The 18228-nt window shown below is 46.8% G+C and overlaps 1 protein-coding gene across 14 annotated transcripts in view; it reads left to right on the forward strand.

The window, feature by feature from the left end:
- Positions 1-18228, forward strand: part of CELF4 (CUGBP Elav-like family member 4) — an 805408-nt gene that overhangs the window by 703031 nt on the left and 84149 nt on the right. For 7 of the 14 annotated variants that reach the window (XR_014556189.1, XM_083702825.1, XM_083702815.1 and 4 more), the window contains exons 4-5: positions 2448-2576; positions 6846-6925. Coding sequence is in view for 13 of the 14 variants with exons in the window: in XM_083702825.1 (XP_083558951.1) it covers positions 2448-2576; positions 6846-6925 (209 nt within the window). In the remaining variant the exon portion in view is untranslated. The remainder of the gene's footprint in view (positions 1-2447; positions 2577-6845; positions 6926-18228) is intronic. The other 7 variants (XM_083702826.1, XM_083702822.1, XM_083702818.1 and 4 more) reach the window with 1 other exon arrangement.

An 18228-nucleotide genomic window follows, 5' to 3' on the forward strand; every position in this document is an offset into this window, starting at 1 on the left:
TTAAGCATTTATGCATTGTGTAGAAAGAGCTCTCTTAAATGCAGCAATAGTCTATCTTTTTTAAAAAATTCTTTTTTAAAGAAATGCCTATAGTGAGATTGCAAAACTTGGAACTGGTTCAGACTATATAAAACTGGGATGTTCAAATTATATGTTCTTAGTGGCCTCTCTGTTTCCTGTCCTTTTACCCAGACCTTCATTCAGAGCCAGAGCTGCATTTTGCCAGACGTGGTAATAAAGTTGGCGCCACTTGGCGCTGAGAGCTTTTAGCTGTGGGGAACATGGAGCTTCCTGCGGCACAGAACACAAACCTCAAATACCAATGTAGCATGAACTCATGGAATACCTCTGCAGTAATGTTTGTGCTGCAGACGTTGGTCTGATCCAACATTGCCTTTTCACAGGGAACCCGTAGGCTTCGTAAAACTGCAGGGCTGGATCTAGAGAACTCAAGTAAAGAACCTTCAGCCCTACACCAATCTATGGTCCTCACCTCCAGGCTGTCAGTAATTTGATGGATGGATTCATGCACATACTGGAAACTGTAGTTTGTGCAATTGAAGTGGACGAATGCAATGTCACCTTGGTGCACTAAATCCACTTATTTGTGGTTGGGAAAGTGATCAGGAAATGCGCTGAACAAATGAGTAATGGCAATTCTTTAAAAAGTGCAAGCAAATCAGGATGAATGCTCATTATCATATAGGTGTAAAGGTAAAGGTGACCCCTGACCATTAAGTCCAGTCGTGGCCGACTCTGGGGTTGCGGCGCTCATCTCGCTTTACTGGCTGAGGGAGCCAGCGTACAGCTTCCAGGTCATGTGGCCAGCATGACTAAGCCACTTCTGGCGAACCAGAGCAGCGCACAGAAATGCCATTTACCTTCCCGCCAGAGCGGTACCTATTTATCTACTTGCACTGTGACGTGCTTTCGAACTGCTAGGTTGGCAGGAGCAGGGACCGAGCAACGGGAGCTCACCCAGTCACAGGGATTCGAACCGCCGACCTTCTGATTCACAAGTCCTAGGCTCTGTGGTTTAACCCACAGTGCCACCTGCGTTCCCATTATCATATAACCTCTCCACAAACAAACCAGGAAGGATGCTCAGGAAAGGCTTTGTCTAATCTGCACATAAGTTCCATGCAAGTAAATCAGGATGCTCAAAAGTTTAGCTCTCAATCAAGTCCCTTATGCTAGAGAGGATGTCAAAAGTTAAGTTCATATTTCCTTATGTGGTGGGAATGCAAACCTGTAAAAAGATTTTGGGAAATCACCTTTGAAGGAGTTTCTTCCGCTACGGGATAGGTGATACAACCTGATCCCAGGCTAGCTTTATTAAATCTTTTTATAGATGGACATACAAATATTGTTTAAGGACCTACTAATCTTTTTTTTCCCCTGTCTTCAGCTAGAAATATAACAACACAATCTCAGGAAACAGCTGCTAACTTAATTCTTAGAGGCGTGGAATATAACCCTTCTGGAGAAAGTAAAGAGGCATCTTAGAGCACTCAGAAAAAACAAAGGCCAAAAGCGATGTTGAAACTGTATGACACATCATGTTCATTCAATACACCAGAAAGGACAATGTTGTCCCCTCTTCTCCAGCTCCCCATAGCTCACTCTGGGACAACCTGTTAAGATAGAGAGTAGGAGACAGCTCACAGATGTAATCAGTTCTAAACTATTTACAAACTTACTTGGTGTTTGACTGAATCATTTGCCTTGTGTATGCATGGAATGTTATTGGGGTGTGGGTGTTGGTGGATCATTATACGTATTTTTAGAAACTGCGAAATCAGGAAATGCAAATAAATAAATATTGCTTCAAAGGTTGGGTGCCTGTCCTTCTCTCTGCTGAGTGGTAGAAAGAACGCAGAGTCTGTGGTCCTTTGGAGAATTGAAACATGGCAGAGACCGGCATAGTTTTAAAAAATATGGTTTATTTGCCTATTTACACCTTCAGTCTGCACGGAGGGAGTCCAGAACTTACAGCATGGCCGTTTCAAGAGGGATTTGTCCCCCACTGCAGTGCAGCCAGTCTTCTGCATGGCCTCAGATGTCTTTTGAAAATGGTCTTCCTTACAAGTGAAATTCTGGGCAATATATTTGCCACACCTTGAATACATTTGGAGGAACTGTTAGGAGGGGTCAGGTAAAACAGCATCCTAGGCCACTACAAGTCTATTCCACTAACCAGCAGCTGCCCATCCTGCTATATAAGAGATCCACTTGGATCTCTTATAGTATATTTTTGGTTTCTATGGAAGCCGCCCAGAGTGGCTGGGGAAACCCAGCCAGATGGGCGGGGTACAAATAATAAATTATTATTATTATTACTATTTGGTCATTTCCAAATCTGCCCTTGATTGCTTTGCCCATCTCAAGGTTTATCTGCTTTCCAATCCCTTCCGAAATATGGTAAGCATCTCTTAATTTTGTTCCAGAAGACAGAAAACTCTTTGTGGGTATGCTCAACAAACAGCAATCAGAAGACGACGTGCGCCGGCTATTCGAGGCATTTGGCAATATTGAGGAGTGCACAATCCTTCGGGGACCAGATGGCAACAGCAAAGGTACTGTATTTTTCGCTCCATAAGATGCACCTGACGATAAGACGCACCTAGTTTTTAGAGGAGGAAAGGGGGAAAGCCCTGGTTTTTTGAGGATCAGCTCAAAGTTGTTGAGCTTACTTTGCAAAGGAAAAAAATCCTGTTTTTATGGGCTTCAACTCACAGTTCTGCAGCTTCTTTAGGAAAGGAAAGGGAGCCGTTTCTACAGTTTCCAGACTGATAATCTAATCAGCCAGTCACATGTCGCTGGGGAAACAAACAGCCTCCATCTGCAGAACATTCAACAATGGAGGCCTGGGCAAGGGACCGGGGCCGGAAAGGGAGCCAGCAATGGACCACATTCGCTCCATAAGACGCACAGACATTTCCACTTACTTTTTAGGAGGAAAAAAGTGTGTCTTATGGAGCAAAAAATACGGTAAGTGAGGCAGAGGAAGGAGCCGGCCCCAGCTGCACCACCTGAAATGACTCCTGCTCAGGTGAGGAGCCATCGAACAAGCAAGCCTCTTCATTGTGAGGTGGGCAGGTTCAGTTCATGTTGTGGAAGCGCCCTTCCCCACCAGAGCCCACGAGATGGAATGCAAAACTAATAAAAGCTGCAACGTAATGATACAGGCAAGGACTGCAGCTCACCAGCACAGAGCCTGCTTGGCATGTAGAAGGCCCCCAGGTTCAGTCATCACCATCTCTAGGTAGGGCTGGAATAGACACCCCTGCCTGCATCCTTGGAGAGTTCTGAGCTGCATGGAGCAACAGACTCATCTGTGGCCTTCCTTAGGTTATTTTTTTAATTACTTTTTTATTCAAAATTAAAACAAAACATATTATCCAGAAACATATCATCCTTATTCCCTCCCCCCATTTTTCCTCCTTCCCCCTTCCTCCCCCCACAGAACCCACCAACCCCCACACCTCAACTTCCCTCAGTTCCAGTCTTTGATTTCTCTAAAAATGCTCTTTTCTGCATGTTACGCAGTTGTATAGATCCTCAAACTATTTAGCTGATAATTATCGATAAAAAGTTTGTGAATGTTTATTCAAAACCAGCCAAGGAGTCCAGTTCCCTTTGTTGCATCTTCAAATACTTTGTAAAGGGTTCCCATTCATCTTTAAAGTCACAGTTATCCTTGTCCCGTAGCTTGTATGTCAGTTTTGCCAGTTCTGCATAGTCCATCAATTTTTCTTGCCACGATTCTTTAGTTGGGGTTTCTTCAGTCTTCCATCCTTGTGCTATTAAAACTCTCGCAGCCGTTGTTGCATACATGAAGATGTTTTCCAGCTTTTTTTGGCAGATCTTTCCCTACAATCCCTAATAAAAATGCTTCAGGTTTTTTAACAAATGCTAAATGGAACATTTTCTTCAATTCGTTGTATATCATTTCCCAAAAATTTTTAATTACCTTACAATCCCACCACATATGATAAAATGTCCCCTCCTTTTCTTTACACTTCCAACATATATTTGAACTAGTTTTGTACATTTTCCCTCACTGCAATTCCTTAGGGAGATAGCTTGGTATTCCCTTCAGCCTTTTAATTCTTAGTGCATTCCAGATCTCTGGCACCTAGTATTTTCCTCCTGCTGGTTTTATGTTGACTTGTGCTGACCTTTTCTTAGTGGCATAGATATTATCTTGATATTGGAAATTCCCTCTTTTTAAAATTTTATTTATTTATTAACGGTTTTATGTTACATTGGTAAACATTATCATATCACATCACAAGGCTTATTATAATATAATTTTCAGCATGTATACAAACTTTATATACCTAAGAAAAAGAAACAAGGACAAAAAACTATTCCAAAATTATATATGTACCAACACTTTGGACTTCCTGTCTATCCCGTTGTATATTCCTTTTTTTACAAATGAATGTACTCTTATTATTGTATATTTCTTTACATTTTATCTAATACATGCCTATATCAATATGTACCCTTGGTCTTATTTCTCAAGTCAGTCTCTCTCCAACGTCAATCGAATGCTAGCATAGACAGTGAACCTTTACTGTATTTTTGAACATATATCTTATATCTATCCCTGATATTGGAAATTTCCAGGGTGTGTCTCTCCCCCCCCCCTTTTAAAGTTGGGTGCTCCCCACTTTATGTAATTTCACATAGGTGTGTGTGGGGGTGCCTTTATTGCACCAAGTGGATTGGAAGGAGGGAGGGAGTGTTTTGATTACTATTCATCGAACAATTCTCCCCACCTGCAATTTATTTATTTTCAAGTGGGCGTTAAAAAACAAACAAACCTGCAAATATCTGGTTCAACCACTGACATTTTGTCATTTGTAAGGTAAAGGTAAAGGTACCCCTGCCCGTACGGGCCAGTCGTGACCGACTCTGGGGTTGCGTGCTCATCTCGCTTAAGAGGCTGGGAGCCAGTGCTGTCCAAAGACACTTCCGGGTCTCGTGGCCAGCGTGACGAAGCTGCTCTGGCGAGCCAGCACCAGCACAGCGCATGGAAACGCCGTTTACCTTCCCGCAATAAAGCGGTACCTATTTATCTACTTGCACTTAAGGGTGCTTTCGAACTGCTAGGTGGGCAGGAGCTGGGAACGAACAATGGGAGCTCACCCCGCCGCGGGGATTCGAACCGCCGACCATATGATCGGCAAGTCCTAGGCACTGAGGTTTTACCCACAGCGCCACCCACGTCCCTCCTTGTCATTTGTAGAGTTTGCAAACTAATTTAACATGTAATCTGAAGTTCGTTCCTTTCCCCTGGCCGGTATCTGTCGGCTCTTGCAGTTTGGATAGGGACCCTTTCCTTCTCTCGGCATTAAATATTGATCCTCTCGTATTATATCATCATGTGCAAGAACCCGAAAGATTATTCCACTCTTACTGAGGGAGTTCATATGTCAGCAGCTGTTTTGAGAGGTGACAGCGTTCACAGACATCAATTCTGTCAGGCAGAGGAGAGAAGCCTTGCCAACCATGAAAATATTAGAGAATCCTAAAATTTGCAGAGTTGGAAGGGACCCAAAGGTCATCTAGTCCAACTGCCTGCAGCTAGATAGAATAGTTGCATTAAGTTAGATCTCTTGAGCTTTCCCCACAAAACCCTGAGAAATAAGATGTAAAAGTGAAAACTACACATCCCAGGCAAAGAACTGAGAAACAGGGACTCAATATCTATGAATGATGCTCACCAGTGGTTATAGTCTCTGTTTTAGAGCTCTGCCGATCGGAAGGTCGGCGGTTCAAATCCCCACGACGAGGTGAGCTCCCGTTGCTCAGTCCCAGCTCCTGCCAACCTAGCAGTTCGAAAGCACACCAGTGCAAGTAGATAAATAGGTACCGCTCCAGTGGGAAGGTAAACGGCGTTTCCGTGCGCTGCTCTGGTTCACCAGAAGTGGCTTAGTCATGCTGGCCACATGACCCAGAAAATCTGTCTGCGCACAAACACCGGCTCCCTCGGCCAGTAAAGCGAGATGAGCGCCGCAACCCCAGAGTCGTCTGCGACTGGACTTAACTGTCAGGGGTCCTTTTAAGGTACTTTGAGGCTGACTCCGTGTGAGCGAGTTTCCCTGAATGTAGGAAAGTGTGAAAGCCGCTTTGACAGGTACATCAGTGCACATCAGCCACCATTGAATGTCACTTGACAGACACCATTGCATGTCAGCTAACCCAACAGCACTGGGTATCGAGCAGAGAGATCCAATATTTGACAAATGCTCACATATTTAGAGAATATCTGAATAACACTCAGTAACAGCATGTGTAAAGGAGACTTTATGGCATCAAATTTGTTTTGATTCAGCTTGTAGCATTACAAGCTGTTTCGATTTAAAATGTTCTTCCCCTCCTTCTGAGGGACTAGCAAAGGAATCATAAACACTGACTTATTCTTAAATAACAGTGTCCGCATTCTGAAAAATCAACATTCCCTCTTGAACAACGTCAATGTATAGAACAGTGATTGCTGGAAAATAACTTAATGAGGCTCCATAAAAACCCTCTTACTTTCTAATCCTCAACTACCATGTTTCTGTCTCTGTAACTATGAGGGCTAGAAAATGACTTTTTGCAAAATGTGAAAGTTGTGACTCATGGGGGTCAGGTAAGACCACATATTTCCAGATGCTGGACTAAGGTGAAGAACCAAGGGAAAAGGATTCAGGTTACACTGAGGTGTGGGTCTTTCCATTGATAGAATCATAGAACTGTAGACTTGGAAGGGATGTGAATAATCATCTAATCCAACCATACCATGCGTTCCACCTTCTTATATCTTTTTCCTCTTCTTTTTTTCCCTACAGGGTGCGCGTTTGTGAAATATTCCTCACATGCGGAAGCGCAGGCCGCCATCAATGCCTTGCACGGAAGCCAGACAATGCCGGTGAGGACTAGTCTCTTTATTGGGCAAATAATTCCAGGTCATGGATCCCAAATGCTCGAGTAGTCAGTCCGTTGGAGCTGCCTACTGAAGGCAGTTTTTCGTATACTGCAAAAGTAGCCAAGTCTTCCGACCAATGAGCGATTGTGCAAGATGTACATTCCAGGGTTGTAACACCAGACTTTCTAGAATCATAGAAACATAGAGTTGTATTGCTGGAAGGGAACGCTGAGGATCATCTTGTCCAACCCCCTGCAATGCAGGAATATGCAGCTGTCCCATACGGGAATCAAACCTGCAACCTTGGCATTATCAGCTAACCAACTGAGATGAGATACACACACACCACCACCTTTTATTCAAAGAACTCAGAGTTGTGTACAACCTTAAGAACATAATTTATGGGGGATAATAGTAAAAGCACAGCAAAATAATAAAGCACAACATAATAATAAGATAATTGCAATAGCAGTTCTCCCACATTTGACAGGTCATAGATATCATCATCATCATCATCATCATCATTTATTATTTATACCCCGCCCATTTGGCTGGGTCTTCCCAGCCACCCTGGGCGGCTTCCAACAAAGTATTAAAATACAGTGGTCTGTTAAACCTTAAAAGCTTCCCTAAACGAAGGCGTGAGTAAAGGGTGAGAAAAATCCAGTTACGTTACCCCTCCATCAAGGCTCACACTGTTGGAAGAGAACTGAGTATAACATGTGCTTTCAAGACCAAATTATCACAGACAATGACTCACATCCCAAATGGCGCCATTGGAGGGCATGACCAGATCATATGCTTCAGCCCTGCGGTAGGATACCACAGTGTGAGCAGGTGTCTATGGGTGCAAGACATTTTTGACAAAGAGTTTGGATTTGATATCCCGCTTTATCACTACCCGAGGGAGTCTCAAAGCGGCTAACATTCTCCTTTCCCTTCCTCCCCCACAACAAACACTCTGTGAGGTGAGTGGGGCTGAGAGACTTCAGAGAAGTGTGACTAGCCCAAGGTCACCCAGCAGCTGCATGTGGAGGAGCAGGGAAGCGAACCCGCTTCACCAGATTATGAGTCTACTGCTCTTAACCACTACACCACACTGGCAATGAGAAGTCCCAATATGTTCCAAATACAATGAGCAAAACCTTAGACACGCCAACACTGTTTGCCATGGTTTCAAGTGTGGGAGGCAGTCCAGCTCTGTTAGCTATTCACATCAGATTTCGCTTAACACAGTAGGATCTTACAAGGGTAGATTGTGGGTTATGGATCAAGTTGATCCAGTCTTCTAATAAACCTGGTGTTTCAGAGGTGCTTAAAGCTGCCAGGTCATAAACAGAAACTAAGAGGCTTAGACGTTGCAAATGCTGCCACTCTGCCAAAGGGGGCAGGCTGAACTGATTCCCCCTGTCCCCCCCAAAAAGAGGGGGGGAAACATTGTCATCTGGACTCACCAACTGGTTTAGCGAAGACAGCAGCTCTGTCACCCATTGATTCCACAGAACCACCTTGCCCCCAATTTTCATGCAGAGGGTAACACCACAAAGCGAGTAAACAGGAGCAAGTTCCATTGTTCTATGTGCTGGATCCAAACCAGTTCTGTTGGACCTTCATTCTGTAAAAGAGAGAGGAGCCAGCGTGGTGTAGTGCTTAAGAGCGGTAGTCTCGTAATCTGGGGAACCGGGTTCGCGTCTCCGCTCCTCCACATGCAGCTGCTGGGTGACCTTGGGCTAGTCACACTTCTCTGAAGTCTCTCAGCCCCACTCACCTCACAGAGTGTTTCTTGTGGGGGAGAAAGGGAAAGGAGAATGTTAGCTGCTTTGAGACTCCTGAAGGGGAGTGAAAAGCAGGATATCAAACCCAAACTCTTCTTCTTCCTCCTCTTCCAATTCAGTTCAGCCAATTTCAGCCTTGCTCTCCCCATCCTCATGTTCCGCCAACGGGGGCACGCATCATCATTCCTGTCAGGTCTCGAGCCGTTTGCTCCTGAGGCAAGCTCCTGCTCCTCCACAGCTGTCAGGATTATCGCTGCACTGTGGCTCCCTGTTCACACAGCATATGCTACCTAATGGTTTCCAAAAAGGCAACTTTCTTTGATGAAAGTTTCATTTCTCTTTCCTTATTCCCTGGAAGCCAGGCTGCCTTGCACCCGCCATGTTTCCTGTAGTCCCCCGGTAGGTCAATAATGTCAGAATCACCTTGCTGAGTTCCATCAAAGGACCAGTCACCGAGAGGCAATGGGTATCCAAAAGTCACAGGTTCAACCCCTGGCAACTCAAGGAGCAGAGGTGGGTGGAAAGGACCTTGTGCTGCCAGTGGAAGTTCTCTGTTGTTGTTTTCATAATTTTTCAATGAGTTTTCAAACAATTTAACCAACTGAAGTCAATTCCAATGCAGTATTCCCTTAAAATTTTGACTTCCCACCCTTACTTCCACAATGTTTCTATTCAAAGCGCTCATCTACTGCCATAAATGTAATATTTCACTAAAACATATGGCCTACATTACATTCCTTTATCATTCTCATTCCTTTGCTTCTATTTCAAGTTCTGCCTGCGATTTCATTTCATATTTTCTCAGATAATCCAAAAAGGGGTCTCCATTCTTCTGAAGGCATTTCTTCTTTTCCATCTCTTACTTTTGCTATCAGTTTCCCACCTCCATGTAGTCCAATAATATCCAAGTCCACTCCTCTTTCGTTGGAACTTCTTCTTTCCATTTCAGTGCGTACAGAATTCTGGCTGCGGTAGTACAATACATAAACAGTTTGACCAACTTTTGGGGGAACCTCTGTCTCTATTAAATATGCTTCAGCAGATAGTTCTGGACTAGAGATGGACATAAGAGGATCCCTGATGGATCAAGCCAATGGGGACCCACCAAGTTCAGAATCCTATTCTCATGGTGGCCACCCAAGTTCCCATGGCAATCCATCGAGCAAGACTTGAGTTCATGAGCACTCTCCCCAGTTGTGATTCCCCTGCAGAGGTATACTTCTCCATGAGAGTTCGGTATACTTCTCCATGAGAGTAAACAACATAGCGAAGTCGGTAGAGCATGAGACTCTCATTCTCAAGGTCATGGATTCGAGTCCCACATTGGACCAAAAGATTCCTGCATTTCAAGGGGGGGTGGATTAAATGACCCTAGTGGGTTCTTCAACTCTACAATCCTATGATGCCATGAAGAAAACATGTGTGTTGGGGAGAAGGCTCAGGATAGGCTAATCTCCCTGGCATTTTTCAGTGTACAAGATTATTATCGGCATGCTCCTCTGCCCCCACTAATGCTCTTCCAGCATGATCCTGGCAAAGGTGTAGGGTAATGTGCATGAACCACCCTTGGTTTTACACACACGCATGTACATGCCACAGGATTCATCCCTAAGTGATGAACAAGGAAAGGACCATTAGTCAATTGTTTTTGAAGAAGGAGATATGTGGGTTAAGCCTAGGGATGCACGACTCTTATCAATTTTGGTTATCTACATTTCTTGCTTTTGTGCCTTCCCTGGTTCCTTCATGACTGCTCCCTCCTGTGGCCCAGCAGATTAAAAAAGGTTTCTGGGTCAGAGGGTGATGTTTCTGGGGGAGAAATTCAACTTTGTTTGCATTTTAATGAGAAACAACCTAACATGCAAACTGAGAATACCTACACCTTTTTAGAATGTGGCTTTTTTGGGAGGGTATTGATTTTGGTTTGATTGTATATGTTGTGGTCTTGTTTGTGAACCGCCCTGAGACCTCTGGGTATAGGGCGGTGTATAAACGGAATTAATAATAATAATAATACCTACAAAACGCAAAGCAAAACACAGCCACCCTTCGAAATTCACACTTCTCTGAATTTTGTGGTGCAGCTCTCCAGCCAGGTAATAGGTACAAAAATACATAGCTGGGGGGGGGGGTGTCTAAAAGGCATGTATTAGTGAAAATAGCATGCATATGCACCTTATATTAAGGGGATTTGATTGCTGAACTATGCATAGTAGCCAAAAACGGCATGCCAAACTGTTTATAACAGGAGGCTGCAAAAAATGTGGAGAGTGGAAAAATGAGAAAGAGACAGAAATTGACAAGATTTGCCCATCCCTTAAAAGGGGAGGGGGACTAGCCACAGAAGTGATATTTGGCTCGCAGACACAAGCATCCAAAGATGGAAGCACCACTCTGGGAGAGTTCTTGCCAACCTGTAACTCTCCAGAAGTTTTGGACTACAACTCTCATCATCCCCTGCCAGCACTGGCTGGGCATGATGGGAGTTGTAGTCAAAGAACCTCTGGAGAGCAGCAGGATAGTGAATCTGGCTATAGGAAAGCAGCCTATGCGATCTCGATTAAGTTGTATCCTGCAAAAGGGGGAGCAGGGAGAGCGCCACGCATTGTATATGCACCGTGGAGCCAAACCGCTAAGTTGGCAGAAAAAACTGCCTGACAAGGAAGATCACAATGGTCCTTGGCAGTGTCAGGGCCACGGGTGTCGTAGATCAGCACTGATATATTTTTTAACAATTATTTTGATATAAACCGCTCCAAACCCGAGAGGCACCATGTAAATGGGAAGCAGTGGGGCTTGTAATTAGATTTGTGTACACTTTCATAAATTGCTGGGAAGCATCAAAGGCTGTGGCACACTTTATATATCCTTCTTCTGTTAATTGAACAGTTGATGTGTGGATGGGAAAAAGTGTTGGCTTTGCGGAGTACTATTTACAGACCCGCTGACAGCTGCGCTGCGAAAATTAACAGGAACAGAGCAGCCTCAGCTCCTCACCAGAAGGGACTGGTTTCAGATGGAATGGTTGCGCTCCTAGGGAGGGAGGGGGGCTGCTGTCGCCTCACTCTAAGAACTTAAGAAGTGTCTTGCTGGATCAGGCCAAAGACCCATCCTGCTCCATCTTCCAGGAGCCAGCCCTTTAGCTATCTGATGATGGCTATAATCTCCTCTCAGGCTAAACATACGCAGCTCCTTCAACCGTTCCTCATAAGGCTTGCTTTCCAGATCCAGAAGAAATCCTTCCTTTTTTCTGCCCTGAGTCTTCCAACATTCAATTTCATTGGATATCCATGAGTTCAGAGAGGCAGAGGGAAAAACTTTCTGTGTCCTCTTCATCAGTGTCATGCAAAATTTTATGCACATCTGTCATGTCCCCTGTTCCTTGGCTCCTCTCTCAATAAAAAAGTCCCAAACTATGCAACTTTTCCTAATGCAGGAGTCACTCCATCGCCTTGATCATTTCAGCGGTCCTTTTCTGAACTTTTCCAGCTCTACCATGTGAGCGTGAGGTGACCAGAACAGTCTTCTCCCCTCTTCCCCAGTTCCCCTTTGAAAGCTGCCTAGCCTATGGCCATCACCACCTCCTGCGACAGCAAATTCCACAAGTCAACAGTGCATTCTGCAAAAACAAGTTTTCCTCTTCTTTCTTCCACTTTCTGGACTCAGAATAAGACATTCCACTCAGTGGCCCTTCCTTCTCATATCCCCCACTAATATCTCATTGCATTCCTCGCTGGCCAGACAGCTAGTTAGCACCTCACATCACAATAATGCCTTTTAAAGCCTCTTGTGAGCGCATGGGGGTGTGTATGCATGTCCGTGAGTAGTTTTGCTAATCCGCAGGACAACTTCCTCTCCCCTCACCCCACTCCCCGCTCCGCACGCCCTCCCTATTGTTCCATAAATGAACTAATAAATCAGATGTTCCTAAGCCCCGGAATAGAAAGCTAGTCAGCCCGGCCTCTTGACAGGGGGTATGAATCATCGCGGCTCTGAAGATGGCCTTTTGGGGCATAAAGACCTCATCCGATCTACTTTCCTTCTCTAGTCACATCTCGGAAACAGTTCAGGCATCTGGCAGGGCAGCTAAGAGGCCCAGGGGGACTTCACAAGCATCTTTTCTCTCCCTCTCCCTCTCTCTCTCTCTTTCCTTCTGCGCCTCTCTCTCTCTGTTCCCCTTCAAAGTCTTCTGCCACTGCAGAATCCATTACGCCCAAATGGGATAAGTGGGAGATAGCCAATGGCAGGTCTCCCAGCCTCACGGAAGACAAAAGGAGCTAATTGGTGCTCTAACGGCCCTTTATTGGCCTGTGGGGAGAAAGGGAGCTAAATCAGCAATACCTGGTGAGGAGGAAAGGGCTAGGAAAGCACAGGGAATGAGAAGATGCCACGCACTCCAGCCTCTGGGTGATACTGCTCAGATTTAGACCCAGGATGGCCCTACCGTTAGGTGGAGTGAGACAGCTGCCTCAGGCAGGGAGTGGCAGAAGCTGTGGGAGAGACATGGCCAGCCCCAAAGTGACCTGGCGACCGCAGGTGTGGCAGAAGAGGAGGCTCCAACACCAGCTTTGAAGAAATAGTCAACTGCCTCTCTGGCTGGCTTCTGTGAAATGGAACCAGGGGTGGGAGGGATCTTGTCCTTAACCTCAGCAGCAAGTGTCCTGGCTGTCTTGTACAATGTGCTGCCATCAACAGTCACAAGAGACAGTTGCCCAAGTGTGATGCTGCTGTGGTGACTTATAATCACCAGCAGATTTATGTACATTTATTTGCAAAAAAAAAAAAAAAACACATCCAGAGCACGGCTTCTCAACTACTCGCATTGACAATAGTTGGTCAGTCTGAATCTTCACCCCTCCCATAGCAGGAAGGATACCAAACTCCCGCCCTTCCTCTCTTGCCCTTCCATTGCCCTCTGATCTTATCCAGTCTCCTAGAACGGGCACCGAGAGGCTGGCCTCTGGCCTCCCCACTTCCACTCGGCACAGTCTCAGACCTCTGCTTATTTGCTGATTGCCTAGCAACACTCTGGCTGCCTTCCAACTCTTCCTCTTCTTGAGAGCTAACAGATTCTTCCCCGGGATCGAATTGCCCTTTCTCGACTGTGTCAAGCCAGCTCTCATCTGCAGAGTTGGTCCCTTGTTCACTGAGTTCAATTTCTGAGTCTGACTCCTCCCCTGCACTCTGGGGGCCACGTTCCTGACAGGCTGCACCTGTAATTGCACAATTGGACGTCCCTTTATTTTCTTCCTTGCTGGTGCAGCTGGGAAGTCCACTGCACCTGGCTCCATCCCTGGGCACAGGCAGCAGCACCTCCTGGCATTATGTCCTGGGTTCTTCTGTTAGTGATCTCAAAGTTGGGACCACCTATCCAAAAGGCCTCACATCCCCTCCCAGTCTGCTAGGCCTGGAGCTTCTTGTAGGACTCCTCAGAGACCTGCCAGGTTAGCTAAGAAGCCCAAGTGGTGTTGAAAGTCTCCATTTCCCTCACTAACCCAGTTCTCATCAGTCCCAGCCAGTATGGCCAATGGTCAGGGTGGTGAGAGTTGCAGAATTGGAAGAGCCACTGGTTCCCCACCCCTGCATTGAGGGAAGGCAGAGGGATAGAAGTAGCTTGGACAGTAAAGGCAAGTGATGGTCTAGCTCAGGAATGAGGAACCTTTTGGACTTCCATTTCCATCAGCCGTTTTCAGGGGTGCTGACAAGTGTGCACCGTGGGAAGGGGGACTGGAGTCTGACTTGGGAGAGCAGGGCAGTGATTTGTGGGGAACAGCCAAGAGGCAACAGGCAGAGGCAGGGGAAGCTTCAAAGCTGGAGGGTGGAGCGCAGAATGGGTCAGAAGAAGAGGCAGGTCAGGCAGGTGAAGAGCCAGCAGCTTTCCCATCCTCTCTCTACCGCTGTCTCCCAGAACCAGGAGGGGACTGAAGAGGGATGAGCAGAGAAAGCTTTTGTGCAGGCATAGTCTTTGGCTTAATGTGTGCCGCCTCTTAGGGGAGGTACATAAACTGGTGGAGAAGTGATCCCTTGTTCCTGCAACTGCTGCATAGAGTGCGGAGCTGGGAATAGCCACCTAGACACTAGAATGGTGTGCATAGATATGCAGAGCTGTAAGTGCTATCTTTGACCATAAAGAGTCAACTATCTGCTGTGTGCATTCCTTTGAGCTCCTTGACAGCTGCAGGCAGCACAGCCAGTGATCAGGGATGATGGGAGATGCAGTTGGACATCTGGAGAGCCAAAGGTTCCCCACCTCTTCACTAAGGGAAGTCAAGGGGGGGGAGGTAGCTAGGGGTAGCAAAGGCAAGTGATGGTCTAGTTCAGGAACGAGAAACCTGTTGGACTTCAACTTCCCTCAGCCCCAGCTGACATGGCCAGGGATCAGGGATGAAGTGAGATGCATCTGAACATCTGGAGAGCCACAAGTTCGCTGTCTCTGATGTAGACAGCACAGAGATGGACCGATGCAGGTTCCCTTTGATACTTGGCAAAACCATTTGGATCCCTTCCAATCGGGATTCAGGCCTCACCATGGGACTGAAACTGCCTTGGTCGCACTGGTTGATGATCTCCGGCGGGCTAGGGACAAAGGTGAGAGCTGTTTCCTAGTTCTGCTGGATCTCTCAGCGGCGTTTGATACCATCGACCATAACATCCTTCTGGACCGTCTAGAGGGGCTGGGAGCTGGGGGCACTGTCATACAGTGGTTCCGCTCCTTCCTCCTGGGCCGTGTCCAGAAAGTGGTGGTGGGGGGTGAGTGTTCAGACCCCTGGGCTCTCACTTGTGGGGTGCCTCAGGGTTCTGTCCTCTCCCCCATGCTTTTTAATATCTATATGAAGCCGCTGGGAGAGATCATCAGGGGGTTTGGACTGGGTGTTCATCAGTATGCAGATGACACCCAGCTCTACCTCTCCTTTAAATCAGAACCAGTGAAGGCGGTGAAGGTCCTGTGTGAGTGCCTGGAGGCGGTTGGAGGTTGGATGGCGGCTAACAGATTGAGGTTGAATCCTGACAAGACAGACGTACTGTTTTTGGGGGACAGGAGGCGGGCAGGTGTGGAGGATTCCCTGGTCCTGAATGGGGTAACTGTGCCCCTGAAGGACCAGGTGCGCAGCCTGGGAGTCATGGAGGCGCAGATTAACTCTGTGTCCAGGGCAGCTGTCTACCAGCTCCACCTGGTACGCAGGCTAAGACCCTACCTCCCCGCGGACTGTCTCGCCAGAGTGGTGCATGCTCTAGTTATCTCACGCTTGGACTACTGCAACGCGCTCTACGTGGGGCTACCTTTGAAGGTGACCCGGAAACTGCAATTAATCCAGAATGCGGCAGCGAGACTGGTGACTGGGAGTGGCCGCTGGGACCACATAACACCGGTTCTGAGAGATCTGCATTGGCTCCCAGTACGTTTCCGAGCACGATTCAAAGTGTTGGTGCTGACCTTTAAAGCCCTAAACGGCCTCGGTCCTGTATACCTGAAGGAGCGTCTCCACCCCCATCGTTCAGCCCGGACTCTGAGATCCAGCGCCGAGGGCCTTCTGGCGGTTCCCTCATTGCGAGAAGTGAGACTACAGGGAACCAGACAGAGGGCCTTCTCGGTAGCGGCGCCCGCCCTGTGGAACGCCCTCCCATCAGATGTCAAAGAGATAAAGAATTACCTGACGTTCAGAAGACATCTTAAGGCAGCCCTGTTCAGGGAAGTTTTTAATATGTAATGCTGTACGGTTTTTAACACTGATTGGGAGCCGCCCAGAGTGGCTGGGGAAAACTCAGCCAGATGGGCGGGGTATAAATAATAAATTATTATTATTATTATTATTATTATTATTTGTTGTTGTGATGGTTTAGTCGTTTAGTCGTGTCCGCCTCTTCGTGACCCCCTGGACCAGAGCATGCCAGGCACTCCTGTCTTCCACTGCCTCCCGCAGTTTGGTCAAACTCATGCTGGTAGCTTCGAGAACACCTTCCAACCATCTCGTCCTCTGTCCTCCCCTTCTCCTTGTGCCCTCCATCTTTCCCAACATCAGGGTCTTTTCCAGGGAGGCTTCTCTTCTCATGAGTTGGCCAAAGTCTTGGAGCCTCAGCTTCAGGATGTGTCCTTCCAGTGAGCACTCAGGGCTGATTACCTTAAGAATGGATAGGTTTGATCTTCTTGCAGTCCATGGGACTCTCACAGTCTCCTCCAGAAACTTTATTTTCAGCTAAAATGCACTCTTCTGTTCAATTAAAAATGAGGCAAAATAAATAAAATCTGGGCTGTACTTCTGCAGATAACCAATGGCGGTGGGGGCAGGGGTAGGGATCCAACAGCAGAGTCTTGCCCAAAGGCTGATCCAGAAATACAGCCATTTATAAGGTGAGATTAGCAGTCCTCGGAGCCAGCTTCTCCCCTGGTTAAAGAGTGCAGAGTGACAAAGACAGAGCGAGGGGCAGGGCATATCCATCCAGGAGCCGGAGTGACACAGCCTGTGGCGAACTCATCCTCCTTGGTTATGGGGCTCTTCGGGGAATATTGAAATAGCGAGAGGCGCTCAGAGGGGCTTCCTGAGTTATAATTTATTTGCAGAGTGCTTGATTTAAGTCTCCTCCCCAGTCTCCATCCCTTACTGGTTGTCACTGTGAGCCACAGTAATTACTTTCTGCCAGAGACGACTGAATTTTTTAACTTGAGGAGAAGTTGAGCCCGATTTTAATTGGGAAAGATCTTCTCTCTCCCTCACCTCCTTTCCCTTCCTTAGGCCTGCAGAGAAAAGGCTGCTTTGCAGTATTTTCTCCGAATACCCATCCCATAATTTTCTTTAATGGAAGCCACCAAAATCATTTATCCCCTCCACCAAAGTTGGGGACATACTGCAGGGTGAAAACTGGTTGCCACCAATGCAGCTGCCAACCCAGTTGGCTTATGTTCCTACTAGAAGTGGCAACAGCAACAACAACAACATCTTAGGAAAGTAGGAATATATTTCCTCTCCCTTCAGGAAATGTAGTGAATGGTCTTATTTCCTCCTCCATCACCCCTGCAGTTTATTTGCCCACAAATAGGGTGGGAAATTTCAAGAGCCCATTTGCACACACATGCGGCTAGGACAGAGCCTAGGAGATGCTGATCAGAAGGTTGGTAGTTCGAATCCCTGCAATGGGGTGAGCTCCCGTTCCCCGGTCCCTGCTCCTGCCAACCTAGCAGTTCAAAAGCACGTCAAAGTGCAGGTAGATAAATAGGTACCGCTCCGGCGGGAAGGTAAACGGCGTTTCCGTGCGCTACTCTGGTTCGCCAGAAGCGGCTTAGTCATGCTGGCCACATGACCCGGAAGCTGTACGCCGGCTCCCTCAGCCAATAAAGCGAGATGAGCGCCGCAACCCCAGAGTCGGTCACAACTGGACCTAATGGTCAGGGGTCCCTTTACCCTTAACCTGGCTTGCTCAGGGAGAATAAAATGCCCCCCCCTAGACATGTACAGAGTGTATGAAGCAGTTTTGAACTGCCCCATCTTAAACCAGTAGGAAACTGTTGTGAGTCAAACCATTGCCCATCTAGCG

Source organism: Podarcis gaigeae (assembly GCF_964106915.1).
Source record: "Podarcis gaigeae genome assembly, chromosome: 11".
Lineage (NCBI taxonomy): Eukaryota > Metazoa > Chordata > Lepidosauria > Squamata > Lacertidae > Podarcis > Podarcis gaigeae.